The 14191-nt window shown below is 38.1% G+C and overlaps 2 protein-coding genes, 1 long non-coding RNA gene and 1 pseudogene across 4 annotated transcripts in view; 1 reads left to right on the top strand and 3 right to left on the bottom strand.

Annotated features, from left to right (window-relative positions):
- Positions 1–2840, bottom strand: part of LOC141434802 (probable beta-hexosaminidase fdl) — a 168433-nt pseudogene extending 165593 nt beyond the window's left edge.
- LOC141434812 ((2R)-3-sulfolactate dehydrogenase (NADP(+))-like) overlaps positions 1–14191 on the top strand; it is a 69876-nt gene that overhangs the window by 38489 nt on the left and 17196 nt on the right. The gene's annotated exons all lie outside the window — the stretch shown is intronic.
- LOC141434823 (uncharacterized) overlaps positions 7745–14191 on the bottom strand; it is a 53043-nt gene continuing 46596 nt past the window's right edge. Inside the window, exon 2 of the long non-coding RNA XR_012452100.1 lies at positions 7745–8004. This is a non-coding gene — a long non-coding RNA (uncharacterized lncRNA). The remainder of the gene's footprint in view (positions 8005–14191) is intronic.
- LOC141434816 (delta(1)-pyrroline-2-carboxylate reductase-like) lies at positions 9286–13403 on the bottom strand. Its single transcript, XM_074097260.1, is given in 7 exon segments — positions 9286–9756; positions 10373–10533; positions 10982–11090; positions 12004–12059; positions 12062–12089; positions 12394–12492; positions 13281–13403. Coding segments are annotated over 7 exon segments (711 nt in total). The 5' UTR covers positions 13380–13403; the 3' UTR covers positions 9286–9597.

The following is a 14191-nucleotide window of genomic DNA, read 5'->3' as shown; positions in this document are numbered from 1 at the left end:
AGGCATAAGACAAATGTTTGACATGTTAACGGAAAGAAGATTCACGAAGCCATTGACATGGATAACAAATGTGTTTAAAAATCAGTGAATTTGCTCCATAGTTTAAAGTCATCACGGGTTAAGGTATGGTCGAAGTTATAAATGTCTATGTTACAGCCATCTCATCAAGTATACGCACATAGCATGCATCAACCTTATTGTCAGTGGCATTACAAGTGCTAGTAGGTAAAGGTAAAACCTAAACAAAATCCTATTTGAAAACTGTTGCTATAGAGATAAGAGGCATGCAGTTGTTAATAAACATTTTATAGTTAACCATAAAACCTAGTAATTTCGTCATTCAATATTAAAGGACGGATTTTTATAATGCAACAACATTACATCATTGTATGACTAACCCTACTAGTAGGAAGCCTGTGCTGGTATAGTAAATATGACTTTGTTTATTCAATATTGAGTCAACTTTAGCTTCATCTTTAACATCAAACAAATTAAGAAGAATGATCAATATTCTGGTGGGTTTCAGTCGGGCACAGTCTAATTTAAATAAAATTATCTTTGTTTTAACAAGATTATAAAACTGGCTATGGTTTACTGTCTCTAGCAAGTAGGGATAGGTTTTGGTTACTTCTTCAGTTATCTTATTAATTTAGGTTCATATATTATTATTTTTCATGAAATAAAGCATCAAACTCTGTAGATATGAGAAATAACCTAATTATAAAATATTTTGAAATCATCTTTAGAGTGAACCTTATCTAACATGAAATATGGTAGGTATTGAGGAGGTGTAGGCATATGCTTGTAGCTTATAATCAATTATGTTAATGTTCTATGCTCCATTGCAAATTAAAACCACAATAACCAGTGTTTGAGAATGTAATCTAAATCTAATCTAAATTGCTCGCTAATCCTGCCGTGAAGCAGCAGTGTTGTGTTTTGGCGTGGAGAGTAAGACAGCCACTGAAATTACTGGCACGTGAGGTATCCCATCTTAGGCCTCTAGGTTGGCAACGCGTCTGCAATACCCCTGGTGTTGCAGATGTTTATGGGCGGTGGTGATCTCTTACCATCAGGAGACCCATTTGCTCGTTTGCCATCCAGTCAAATAAAAAATAAAAAAATCCTACCTTGATCAATTCAACATTTTTTTATAATTTTACATAAAGTGATTTTCTGCTGTTTTTCTTGTGGCATATTCTTCTTAGCAATGATGGTCGATTAAACTCAGAGGAGATAAAAAAGCCATTATAATTATAAAAACCAGTTAAGCGCAAGTTGGACCTGCAGCCAAATAATGATGGGTTGCTAACATATCAACAAATCTGTCTATCAGAATGTTATAGAAGTCAAGAGAACCTAGTGATACTTGTATAAGTAATGTATAATCCACAGTCAGAGGTAACATAGGAATAGAAATAATAACAAATTGCCACCTAGTTGGCAGCATGAAGCTTATCTCATATCGAAATACTCATATTTTATTACATACAGTGCTAGAATTGCTGTTACCGAGATTATGGGTTTTTTATCTACATGTTGCCTAATAATCACTATTGTTGCTTTCTAAGATAAAAATAGATGCATTCAATAAATAGTGGCTTTGGAATCTTGTTGTAGTTTATTCAAGAAGTTTTGTGGCTCTGTAATTTTTATTGTCTTAATTGTACTCACAGATTAATTATTATTATTTTAAAAATATGGTCAAATGAAAGTATTTTCTCCAGAAAGCCTGTATTTAATGTTTTTGGATAACTATTAAAACACTCCAACAGTAGTTATCAGTATTCAACTTTATTTACTGAAGTAAAACTAAAATTGAATGATTTGATTTATTTAAATTCAGAATAAAAGGCAATCTCAAGAGTATGTGAAATTAATAATTTACTTATAATTATTCTGGAAACTACATCTTGCAAGGCTCTTCTTCAACTGCATTTAATTAATGAAGGATACAAAATCTTTCTTGAACTTCATTATTTCAGCTAAGATAGACCTAAGTGCAAGGCCAATTGCAGGGAAGTGGCAGGATTCTGGAGGTCAGGAGGCCTAGGGTAGGACTGGTCTGGAAGGTATACAATATTGGATTAGTTTAAGATTAAGCAAAACCAGAATAAGGTTCATGGCATGTCATTAATTTGTCAACTCCTACGCGGGTACATAAGAACATTTAATTAACGATAAATTAAGCTTACAATAATGAACACATACGCAACAGGACTCACCTTAATCAGATATTTCTTGCGTGTTTCGTTCAAGGGAATTCCGTTAAAATCACTGGCACAAAGCACTGCGGAGTAATTGTTAAAATTGAACCGACTCAACCACACTTTTAGTAGGCGAAACCAGATCTCACAAAAGACTCACTACACTCCGGATTTTTCTAAATCACACGAAGATCACTTAAAACAGTTCCTAATAAGCAATCGTGCTTTTTATTTTAAGTTACAATATTAAATCAAAACAACGTTTATTAAACGAAAAATTACGAAACGTCAAAACAACAATAATGGAACACTGACAGCAAAGTTAACCTCACTCACGCGTAAAGAACGACACTGCAGGAGAAAGTAAAGTGGAAAAACTATCTATCGATAAATTTAATTGAACACAGGGAATGCTGTTTTGTTTATTATTTTTAAGAATTTCACAAAACAAATGAAACAAAACCACTCGTGCATTTAAATGCAACAACCCGCGCAGTGGAACCGCGCAGAGCAGAGCAAAGTTCGGGCGAGTCGGCTGTCGGCCTGTCGGCCCTGTCGCAATATGCGCTGGCTGGCTGATTTGACTGACAGGACAACCGAGCGAGTCGAACTCGAGTTTCGAACCGGACCGAGCCGCTTCGCTCACGCACGATCACAATGCAAACAACCAAAACCGGGTGCGCATTTTTTCACATAAGTAACATTTTAAATCCTATTATCGGAAGTCCGAAAATGTTTCTCATACCATTTTACATCATAACGATCACTCTTCATGTATTTTTTTAATACTAACGATCGAAACTCATAATCATCGGAATTCATAATATCACTAATCATACACCTTGTTCATACTAATATTGGTTTTTATATATTTTCTTATACTTACTAACGATTTAAACTCTTAATCATTCTAATTCAACTTTGTTACTTAATACTAATATTTGTTTTCATATATTTCTTAATCATAAGTGTTATTGACTGACACGTGTCGGCGGCCGATCGTTAAATCCGCCAGATCACGAAATTCCTAGGCATATCGTGAAATGGCGCCATTTCATGAATTCGCTAAGGGACATCCGCCATATTGTTGAAAACTCACCGTTTAACGATTTGCCTAGTGACGTTTAGGCAGATCATGAAATTCCTAGGCATATCATGAAATGCCGCCATTTCATGATTTGGCCAGTTTAGGCAGATCATGAAATTCCTAGGCATATCATGAAACGAAGCCATATCGGTTCTGGCACTTTGCCGGCCGCTGCCGCGGCACGCTCGCTTCGCTCGCTCGGCTTGTGCGTTGTGGTCATAATACATACTAACCACACCTCGCTTCGCTCGTCGTGCCTACATTTTTCTTTTTTTCGACATATCACGTTGTGCCCGGTATAGAGCTAGGAATATCGACGAATGCATTGCTCTAATCGATCAGCCGTATTGTTTGTAGAACTGTGATCTTACGCCGAACATATTTTTCAACTAATACTAATATAATACAAATAATTAACGATATAAGTAAATCTTATTTTGCATAGGTAGTTACCGTTATGAAAAAACAATATTATGAGTTCAAATGTTTTCTTATTAATGCCATTATTAATAAGAAAATTATTATATTCGTCTGTTATGATATGAAGGACAATTTTCTGAAAAGCAACATTATGAGTTGAGATGTGTTCTTAGTATGTCATTATGAGTAAAAAAAATATGAACACTGTCTGTTGTGAGTTCCAATGTTAGTAATAAAAAATTATGAACAAAAAGTACCTACCTATGAGGAAAAAAATTATGAAGAGTGATATATGAACACAAATGGGTAGGTAGTAAAATAAAAAAATAGGAAAAGAATTTTATGAGAGTCAATAGGGACCCACCAAAACCACGTCGAGTTGGCCGGGCCTAAAAACCTTGCCTTGGGCGTACGCAGGGGGGGGGGGCAGGGGAGGGCAGCTGTACCTACATAAGTAAATGAAAAGATTTTTTATTTGTACCTATAATACTACTGGCTTTTGCGCACGCGGCTTCGTCCGCGTAGAAATCGGTTATCGCGCGCTGTTCCCTCGGGAACTGCATTTTTCCAGGATAAAAAGTAGCCTATGTCACTCACACACAACACACAAACATCACGCCTGTATTCCCAAATGGGGTAGGCAGAGCACACGAAACGTTACCGCTTCGGAGCCACTTTTAGCAATTTTAGGTTGCTCCGTTTCGACGTGTAAAAGACATACAAACATACTTTCACATTTATAATATTAGGTATGGATAAATAGGTAACAAGGACAATATAATATTACTATACTAAGGACGTCTTGAGGCTTTTTTAAGGCTAAAACTGACAGTTCTTGTATGTATCTGACGGGACCACTTAAACCTACATTGAAAATCCTGCAAGTGGACGTTAGTCTATGATAGGTAACTACCAAAGACTACAGTAGGTGCATATAGAGAGAGACTATGGCAGGGACTAGGCCGCAATCCATCGCGGGGCCCTGGGCACGTGCCCATTGTGCGCAGTGGGGAAGGGGCCTGGCCAGTGTACCATTTTTTGCAAAGCCGGCAACGCGCCAGCAATTCCAATGGTACAGGTGTCCATGGGCCGCGGTATCACTTAAATACCAGGTGGAAAAAAAGTAGGTAGGTAAACATTAATGGCGGGAAACTAAAAATTAAAAATATTTTCTGAAACTAGATGGGTAATGGTAGTTATTTCAAGTGTGAAATGACAAAGCATCAGTTACGCAGGTGCACGAACTAAACAGCAAACAACGGATTTTGTAGTTAACTAACGGTTGATGGGTATCTCGTTATCTCTACATCACGTTACAATTCTATTTTCATCAGTGTTAATATCATTGACTGTCTCGGGAACATTTGCAATTAGGGTTTCTTGACAGGTGAAAATCTCGCTAGATGGCGTTAATATCTAGAGGTCCGTTTGACATTACAGTCTTGCTTATTGCGATTGGCTCATTCAGTTATTTGATGGATCGCAAACGTGACACTGTTGTCGAAGTTGTCAAATAGACATTAAGAGATTATGGACTAGACCAACGGTTACATATTTGAATATCGAAAATTAAAATATCGATTGTATCACATCACAATATCGAAAGTTGTTATACCTATGGTTAAAATGTCTAAGATTGAAATGTCGATTGATTAAAATATCGATTGAGTAAAAAAGTCGATAACCAAAATATCTAAGTTGTAAATGTCAACATATTGAATGTCGAAATTAAAATATCGTACTACAAATGTGCTTTATTGCTCTCTTAATAGCATTTATTTTACATAATCTAGTCATTATTGCCACTTCCGTGCGTTGTTGTGGTCACAATTCTACCTAAACACTCCTCCTCGCTTACTTTCGTCGTCGCACCTAACCACGCATTTTGATGTCATGCGATAACTCTGCTTATTATGTTTCGGCACACATGTTCGATCAACTGAAACAATTACGAAATAAACAATCGACTAAAAGTAAATCTGCATATCGACGATTAAGAATCTATACCGTCTATCTTCCGTCTTTTAGCATGATAGTTAGGTGTAATTGATTCTTAAACGTCGATATCGCTATTCTTCCTTTCGACTACTCGGCGAAACTTATAATACTCGTAACGAAATTATACCAAACGTTGCTCGGCCAAAAGAAAAATCTGCCAATAGATGTCTGCGATAGGCGATAGTATAGTAAAAATATAAGTATTATGTATGTAAGTATGTTGAAATTATAAATTATGTACATTATAATTATTGTTGTAATATTAAGAAAAATAATTATTGGCCAATTTAATAGGTCTAGATTAATCCGATGTTTTTCCCTATAAAATTATAATTGTAAAAATAATATTTCTACGCCTATATGGGCAGGATATGCTGAACATAATGTAACAATTCCATCAATTGTACCATATTCAGACAAAATAAACTAATTCTATTCTATTCTATTATATTCAAACGAAAATCTACGTAATTAAATTCGGCGAAAGGACGGGTCATCCTGAACTGAAAACGACAATTAGTAAATATTCGATTACGCTTGCAGCAGATACAGCTCCTACAAATGTTTTATCTTTTTCCTTAACAATTACGATGTAGATAGATCAGTAATAGTGAGCGTTAACATTTTCATTTAAGTACCTACTGATTTCATTAATGCAGATGTAATGCAGGCACAGGCAGGGATATTTTAGTCTGGCCTGATTAGAAGTAGCAATAACTCAAGCGACCGTATCGGCTGGGGCGCAGTTGTTATTTTTCAAGCTTTATTTAGTTTCACCTGTCCCGTTGTCTGTCTGTCTGTAGTCAAATATTGCAAGTTAAATTCGACCAACTTCCAGTACTCGGATTGACTTGAAATTTGGCATATTTATGTAAATCACGTGACAATACAATAATCTAGTAGTGGCATCCTGGTAGTCCAGCCAGGATCGTCTCCGCAGGACGGAACTCTTCAACGGTTAATAGCATCGACTTGAAATTTGGTATGCAAATGTAGTTTGGGTGACAATGCACGTACAGTCAACAAAAAGTAGGTACATTCAGCAAAAAAAGCTTGTATTAAAAATGAAATTTTTATGGTTAGGTTACGTTATTTGGCATCGTAACAGCTAGGGTGACGGCACCAATCATGGGCATGTAAAGCGCAGTGGACAGCAAGGATTCAATGATTTTAGTCGTATAGCTCACGTCATGATTATCATCTGAACATTAGTGTTATTAACACAATGTTTTAGACTATCGCGGTCATTACTAATTTTATGATTAAATTCGGGTTTTGTCGGGAGGTACGCGGAACCTTGATTTTAGAGAAGCTAAATATTTCGATAATATCCAAACAAACGATATCGATTTGAAATATCGAGCTTCTCTAAAATCAAGGTAGGTACGCGGAAGCGGAACAAAACCCGAATCATACTCAAACTCAAACTCAAAGTCTTTATTGCGCTAAATGTTGTGATAATAAGTTTAGCTACTAAGCCATGTCTTTGTTTTGAAGAATAAAGATTATATCTATCTATCTATCTATCTTAAAAAGTATGAACGTTCAACATTTACCCTGTTAGGGCACAGCAATATTATATACAATTAATTAGTTAATTCTCTCTTAAAATTAAAATTAAGCATTTTCATAATAAAAATTAATAACATCAATAATAATATAACCTAACCATAATAATGTAACCCTACTTAATCATGCCCTGAGACAAATTACATAAAATTAGTGTTATTAGTCTAATAAAATCTAGGGTCCGTTTTTTAAAATTTGGGGTAACAGGTAAAAAACCATTATTGGTTCTTATCCGTGACTGGTGACCCACCCTATATAAGTACTTATACAAGCTGCAGTACCATTGGTAGACATCTATCTGTCACGGTTGAAACAAGTAGATGATGGAAAGCAGAGGCCGTAAGAAGATGTGTTCGAAGAGCTAAGGCGTTCTTGTCTAACACAATTGGAATCACAAATCGTAAAGGATAGAAAGAGCTGGTGAATGTGATCGCGAACTGCAGCGCGAATAAAACTTCAAGCACTTTATTAAACGATTTTATTATGTGTTTTACTTTAAGGTATACATGTTTACATGCAATTCCTAGATCAGGCGTCGATTTTTGTTAATTCGGTCCATGCCGTAGATAAACCTGCGCGTAAACATTTATAACTTCAACTTTTTATTTTTTATTTGACTGGATGGAAAACGAGCAAGTGGGTCTCCTGATGGTAAGAGATCACCACCGCCCGACCGCCCATAAACATCTGCAACACTAAAGGTATTGCAGATGCGTTGCCAACCTAGAGGCCTAAGATGCGGATAGGGGGAGTCGGGAGACATGCCCAGGTGGAGACTGAACCATTTCGAATATCTAATTCAAAGTTCGCGCTACCGGCACCACTGATAGTTTGTGTTATACTCGTACACAGCCTCAACTAGTAGCGCCGCCATATTAGCCGCCATTAGTGCGGTTTGGCAGTAAACGGAGTACACATGTTTCTGTTACCAAAAAGTGAAAAAAATATATTTTTTGTAATTTTCGCTATTCAGATGCTTGATGGGTGAGTGCTGTTATTTTATCTTATCATATTGACTATTATTATAGTTTACCAACAATTAGCGTTTTAAACATTCGATGTTAGAATTTAGAGAATAATCACTTAACTGAACTAAAGGGGGTGCGGGAGACTTGATCAATGTAGTAGCAGGGAGACATGACCACATGGTTTAATCCTCCGCACAGCATTTAAATACGGATTGGCTTTAAATTTATGTATTTTTTGTTTAGAAACTCATACCATAATGCCAGTACAAGGCAAAAGGGTTCCACCCGAAAAAATATTACCAAACAGTAAACGCTGTTGAAAAAATTAAGAATAGTGCAACTATTTGAAAACAGTAAAAGAGTTAAGAGGAAGGGTTTCAGTTGTTGACAGTGAGTAGCGAAGACTAAAGAAGACAAGAACAATAAATCTCTTATAAGTTTTTTTTAATAAGTTCAGTATCTGGGTGACCGAGCTCCGATCGAGCTAAAACTCGGTACCAAGCGTTTTCCCAAAAATAAGACAAGCTAGATCGATTTTTATTCCGAAAACCCCTACATACAAATTTAATCGAAATTGCTGGAGCCATTTCCCAGATTCTGATTATATATTATACAAGATTTGCTCGTTTAAAGGCATTCGATTAAGTTAATTTATGTTTAACATCGTGGTACTAGATAATAATCAAAAATAAATCTAATTGAATCATACTTTAAATACATTCATTCATTCTTTTTTTTAAATAAATATTTAATTAAACAATAATGTTTTCACTGTTTTCTCTAATAAATAAATATATGGTCAAATCTCCCGACCCCCTGATCAACTCTCCCATGGGTTGGGGAGACTTGAGCCATATTCCAAATTTTATAAAAAAATGCCAAAATGCAATTATTGTTTTATTTCATTTCAATAACACCTAACGATACCTATTAGGCATGACGTCTACATGCCAAAAATCGGGTTACTGCCACTTACGGTTACAATTTAGCGGCATAAGAGTAAAATAGTTCAAGTCTCCCGGACTTCCCCTACCTCAAGTGCCAGTAATTTCACCGGCTGTCTTACTCTCCACGCCGAAACACAACAGACGAAATTATGACGAAATCCTCATTCTTTTCAGGATACTTAAAACAGTTATACAGAAATGTACAAATATATAGGTATATTATTACAAAAATATTTCTTCTGTAAAAAGGCAACGAGGATGCAAAACTGACAATGCTGTGTGCAAAAATTTGGTAAGTCCTAAATTTAAGTAAGTACCTAGTACCCTACACCTAAACTTTTTAAAGCTTAATTAACCTGTACCCTTTACTTGACCTTTCCGTAATCCTCTATGTTTGTTGTCTATAGTACAGTCATGGGTGTGACTTTAAGTTTCTGCGCGAGCGCAGCGCTGGCCTCCAGCTGTTGCTTCACGTAAGAGACTGTCCCGCTCTCTTCGCTCTGACGCTCCGCTTCCCACTCCTTGTCGCCTGGCGCCAGCACCGGTAGGCTAGGGTCAGCCTGGATAAAAATAAAAAAGGATTCGAGCCATCATCATCAGCCTATCTTAGTACACTGCTCGACATAGGCCTCCTCAGTTGCACGCCATTGATCACGACGCTCGGCCACTCTCATCCAGTTCTCGCCAGGAACCGACGGCCGATAAGGTAGGTAGTAAGTTTTTTTAGAGTGGCGGCCGCGAACCGGAAGACGTAGCGTGAGGCCCCAACAAGATGGGCCGACGAAGTGGTGAAGGTCGCGGGAACCAGTTGGATGTGGGCAGCTTAAGACCGATCATTGTTGAACTCTTTTGAAATGAAATCCATTGTCCAGCAATGGACGTCTTTTGGGTGATATGATGATGACATGAGATCTAGGGGGGCAGTTTATAATAGTTTTCAGTTTATACTTCTTATCAGTTTCAGCTGCGTCTAGGGCTGCATGCTATCAGCATGACGGTCCGTGAACGATTCCTGGTCTACTGTCACTATAAGAAACAGCTGGAACCAAACGTTCTCTACTTCTTACCAGTTCCAGCTGTCTCCCGTGCTGCATGCTTTGAGCAAGGCGGTCGCCAAAGCATGCCGGATCTACTGTCATTAAGCAACGTCTAGAACCAAACGTTCTCCCTTCTTACCGGTTCCAGCTGCCTCCAGTGCTGCATGCTCTCAGCAAGGCGGTCGCCGAAGCCCGGCGCGAAGCATTCAGGGTCAAGGGCCATGAAGCAATGGCCTAGGTCCGCGGGCCCACCATCTCCTGAGTGGGACCAGGAACGGATGTGGTGTCCGTATTTGGATCCTGTGAATTAGTTTTACATTTTGATGAAATTATTTAGGTAACCTACTGTGGTTTGATTATTTCAATACTACAAAGGGTAGTAGACCTGAGTAAGTTTTTGATATTCATTTCAGCTTGATAGCACCACTAACCCTAAAAATAGGTTTAAGGTAAATATCTAGTGTTTAACATGCTAGTGTCTAATAGGGGTGAAGACAAAAAAATAAAGATGGAAGCTGCTTGGACAGTGATTGCGCTCAGATGTAGAGAGTCTCAGAGGTAGACCTTGCGCATTATTTGTCGAAAGAGAAGTCGATAGTTTTACTACACAAGTAGATTGCGAATAGTAGTACAATGCTATAGTTTAGTTAGACGCGCTTGGAATTGTTGTGGCCGTGGAAACATAAATTAATTGAGTAGTACTACAGAACATTTAAATAATTTGGACGATGTTTGCGTAGGTACATACCTGAGCTTATCCCACAGAAAAGCTCAACCATAGCTGCCAAGCCGTAACCCTTGTATCCTGAGGTGTGCTCCGCGCCACCCAGTGGCATCAGGCAGCCAGTTTTAAACGCCTGGAAGAAGACACAAACTAACTTACGGTTACAGATAATCATAATCATCAGCGGGTAGACTTCTATTTAATTTGAACAAAGACCTATCCCGTTAGAAAGTCACAATGAACGATTGCATAGAACTCTCACGTTGATAATCCGCCTAGTGGGAGGCTTGCTAACGTTTTTGGAGAATCTTTCTCCCCAAAGTTTATCTGTTCATTAAACGATGTGGCCATTGCCAATTCAACTTGCAGATTCGTCGAGTAATGTCAGTGACTTTATTTTTTTGAGCAATTTCGGTATTATTGATGCGTAAAGAAACTCCGAGCATAGCTCTCCACAGCTCGTTGCGTGACCCTTGTCGTACAGATACTACTTGTTAAAAAGTCAAACAATTTACGCCCACGATTTTGTTCTCTTTACAAGATTCCCTTTCTCGTATGAAAATCTCGAAATACGTTTTTAATCCTTGTCTTTACAAAGGGATATAAGCAATATTTCAACTTTCTAGGACCAAGACCAAGGGTTTGGGTTGGGCGTTGATGTGTTAGTCAGTCAGTCCGGAGTTGTCCCGTAGCATACCTATACTACTATACTGCAGCGCGTTAGACAGACAAAACGGCTTATGATCACAGAGTTCACAGAAGAATTTGATTTGAAGAAAAAATTGAATCATTTTATGTTACATACCTACTGACAAAGAAGTTGAAAGTATTTGGAAGTTTTACAATAGACAGAGCCATCCTAGCTTATGCCACTGCTCATGGGAGACCACTTTCATGTATGTAAACGAATGCTTCGAGCCCTCTGGACCCTCGTGTGGTCGGTGGCCCACTGTGCCTTTATGGAAAGCCCAGCAAAATCGTGGGCAATTAGGAAATACATAATAAGTATGTAGAATGAAACAAGTGTGATGTTAGGTAGAACTAACCAACTCTGCATCCGTCGTGTTGTTGCCGTCTGGATCCTGCGCCCACCCATTTGGGAGGGCTCGCCTTTGCGGCGCTGTATTTCGATCTGCAGACATATGAATTTATAGTTAAGCTATAGTTTTTTGTTCTGTAAAATGTATTTTTGTCTGCGTCCAAATGTGAAAATGCCAAGAAAGACAAAGACAAACGAATGTTAGTTAACATAACATTAACAATTAGGTATTTCCAGTGGTTATTTTCTGGAAAAGGATCTAGATTTAGTCGTCAACTTAGTTTAAGCCTGGCAAACCTTAAATTTTAACGTTACCAAACTGAGCCTTGATCCTGCACGCATAAAGTTTCTTTATAGAGAACAAAAACACTGTAATATAATGAGAAGAAAACCCTACCTTCCCAACTGAAACAGCAGTTGTAGCCATATCAACGTACAAGGTCTCTCCATTTGACCCCGGTGCCACTACCGATATCGGGTTGGTGCCAAGCGCTGCCTGGAAACACAAATCAAATAAAGTTTATAAACAAAACAACCTATAGGCTCACAATGTTTTCGGCCAAATAAAACAAAAATAACGTATTTAAAATTACCCATGGTCATAAGGCTGACACGACTTGATAGTTATATTTTATTTTTTGGCACGTCCCTGTTTTTTTTTCATAAGCTTTCGACTGTAGGTACGTGGTAGGTACATACTTTTCCTATGGTCTATACTCCTAGTAGCCCCCCCCCCCTTGAGCATCGGCTGTCGACGCCCTTACGTTGACCTGTTTTGCAGGTGTGTGCACGACCTCACACACAACCGCGATGCATCATGCGCCATCATCATCATCGTGCGGTAAGCGCAAGGTTCAGGTGACCATACCTTCCGCTTACCTACCGCACGAAATCGTATCGCAGCAATTCGCATCGTTAATTCCTGCGATGCGGCGTCGCATTGCATCGCGGTTGTGTGTGAGAGCCCAAACTACTGTTTATTCTAAAAACTCAGATGCTCGGGTTCAACCTGATAAAACACTACAATCCTCTGCTTGAGAGGCCATATTAAGTCTACTACTAGACTACAATACGGCTGTGCCTAATTTTTAACTATCATCATCATCAGGCCTACGAGTCTGTTCCAGACGAATTTTGGCGTGTGATGCCTGTGCACAGCGTCTTTGGTGGCTGACCAGACCGATGCGAGAGCGACATGTTCGTCCACAGGCCAGACAAAAGAGTCTGCGGATTTTATAATGAAAATAGTATCGTAATGGAAATTATTTATTTGAGGTGATTTACTTTTTTACTCCTCGTGGGCGCCAGTAACGGTGAGGTGTTGGTGAACGCCATGCCAATGAGACCCTTGTCTGAAGCTTTCTTCGCCCAGAATCCTGCCATTCCGTTGTGGTTCGACCCTGAAAGATAAAATTAAATATCTTTAGCGATACCTACAATACATGAGCATTGCGATAGATTTTAACAGCCCATTCGTGACCATATTTTAAGTTAAAAAACAACTGAATTATGAAGATGTCACATTTACCTGATATTTACAGTTAAATTGGCTGTTACTTTTGGTAAGTACCTACCTAATACTGTATTTTTATCTTTTTACCGATAATTAAATCGTGACTCGCGATAATCAACTCACCACGACCACAGTGTTGTTTCCTAAGCATTAAAAGTAAAACAGTAATTTAGTTTAAGTTTAATTAGTTTAGTTTTTAAGTTTGTAGTGGTCGTTTACGTAGGTACCCAGTTCGGTCAAGGCATAAATACGAGTATATATACGTTACCAAGACGTCAAAAATATCTGTATACCTTTATGCCACTAAACATAAGGTCGATGCATACATATTTTGACGCTATGGCTGTATATATATATATATTTGTATTCGACTGTACCTAAGGAAACCTTTAAAATAATTTCCTATTTTTTACATAAAACTGATATTAACCCCTATCTCACCTGATGAAAATTGCAGATGAGGCCGAAGGAGTATTTTACTGGTTTATTTCTAGATTGTATTTATCTGGACATTTAGACAATGGGAGCGAATTCCACTCCTTAGTATTTCGCATTATAAAAGATGAAGCGAACCGCTTCGTGCGTACCAAGTACCAATGGAATACCTACTAACATGTATCCCGCCTGGATGTCAGTATTTAGGCCATAATGTACCATCTTTCATCTCAATCTCACCTTTAAC

The sequence above is a fragment of the Choristoneura fumiferana genome, chromosome 14 (genome assembly GCF_025370935.1).
Source record: "Choristoneura fumiferana chromosome 14, NRCan_CFum_1, whole genome shotgun sequence".
Taxonomy (NCBI): Eukaryota; Metazoa; Arthropoda; class Insecta; order Lepidoptera; family Tortricidae; genus Choristoneura; species Choristoneura fumiferana.
Note: the sequence above shows the minus strand (reverse complement) of the source record. Positions and strands in the feature narration are given on the sequence as shown.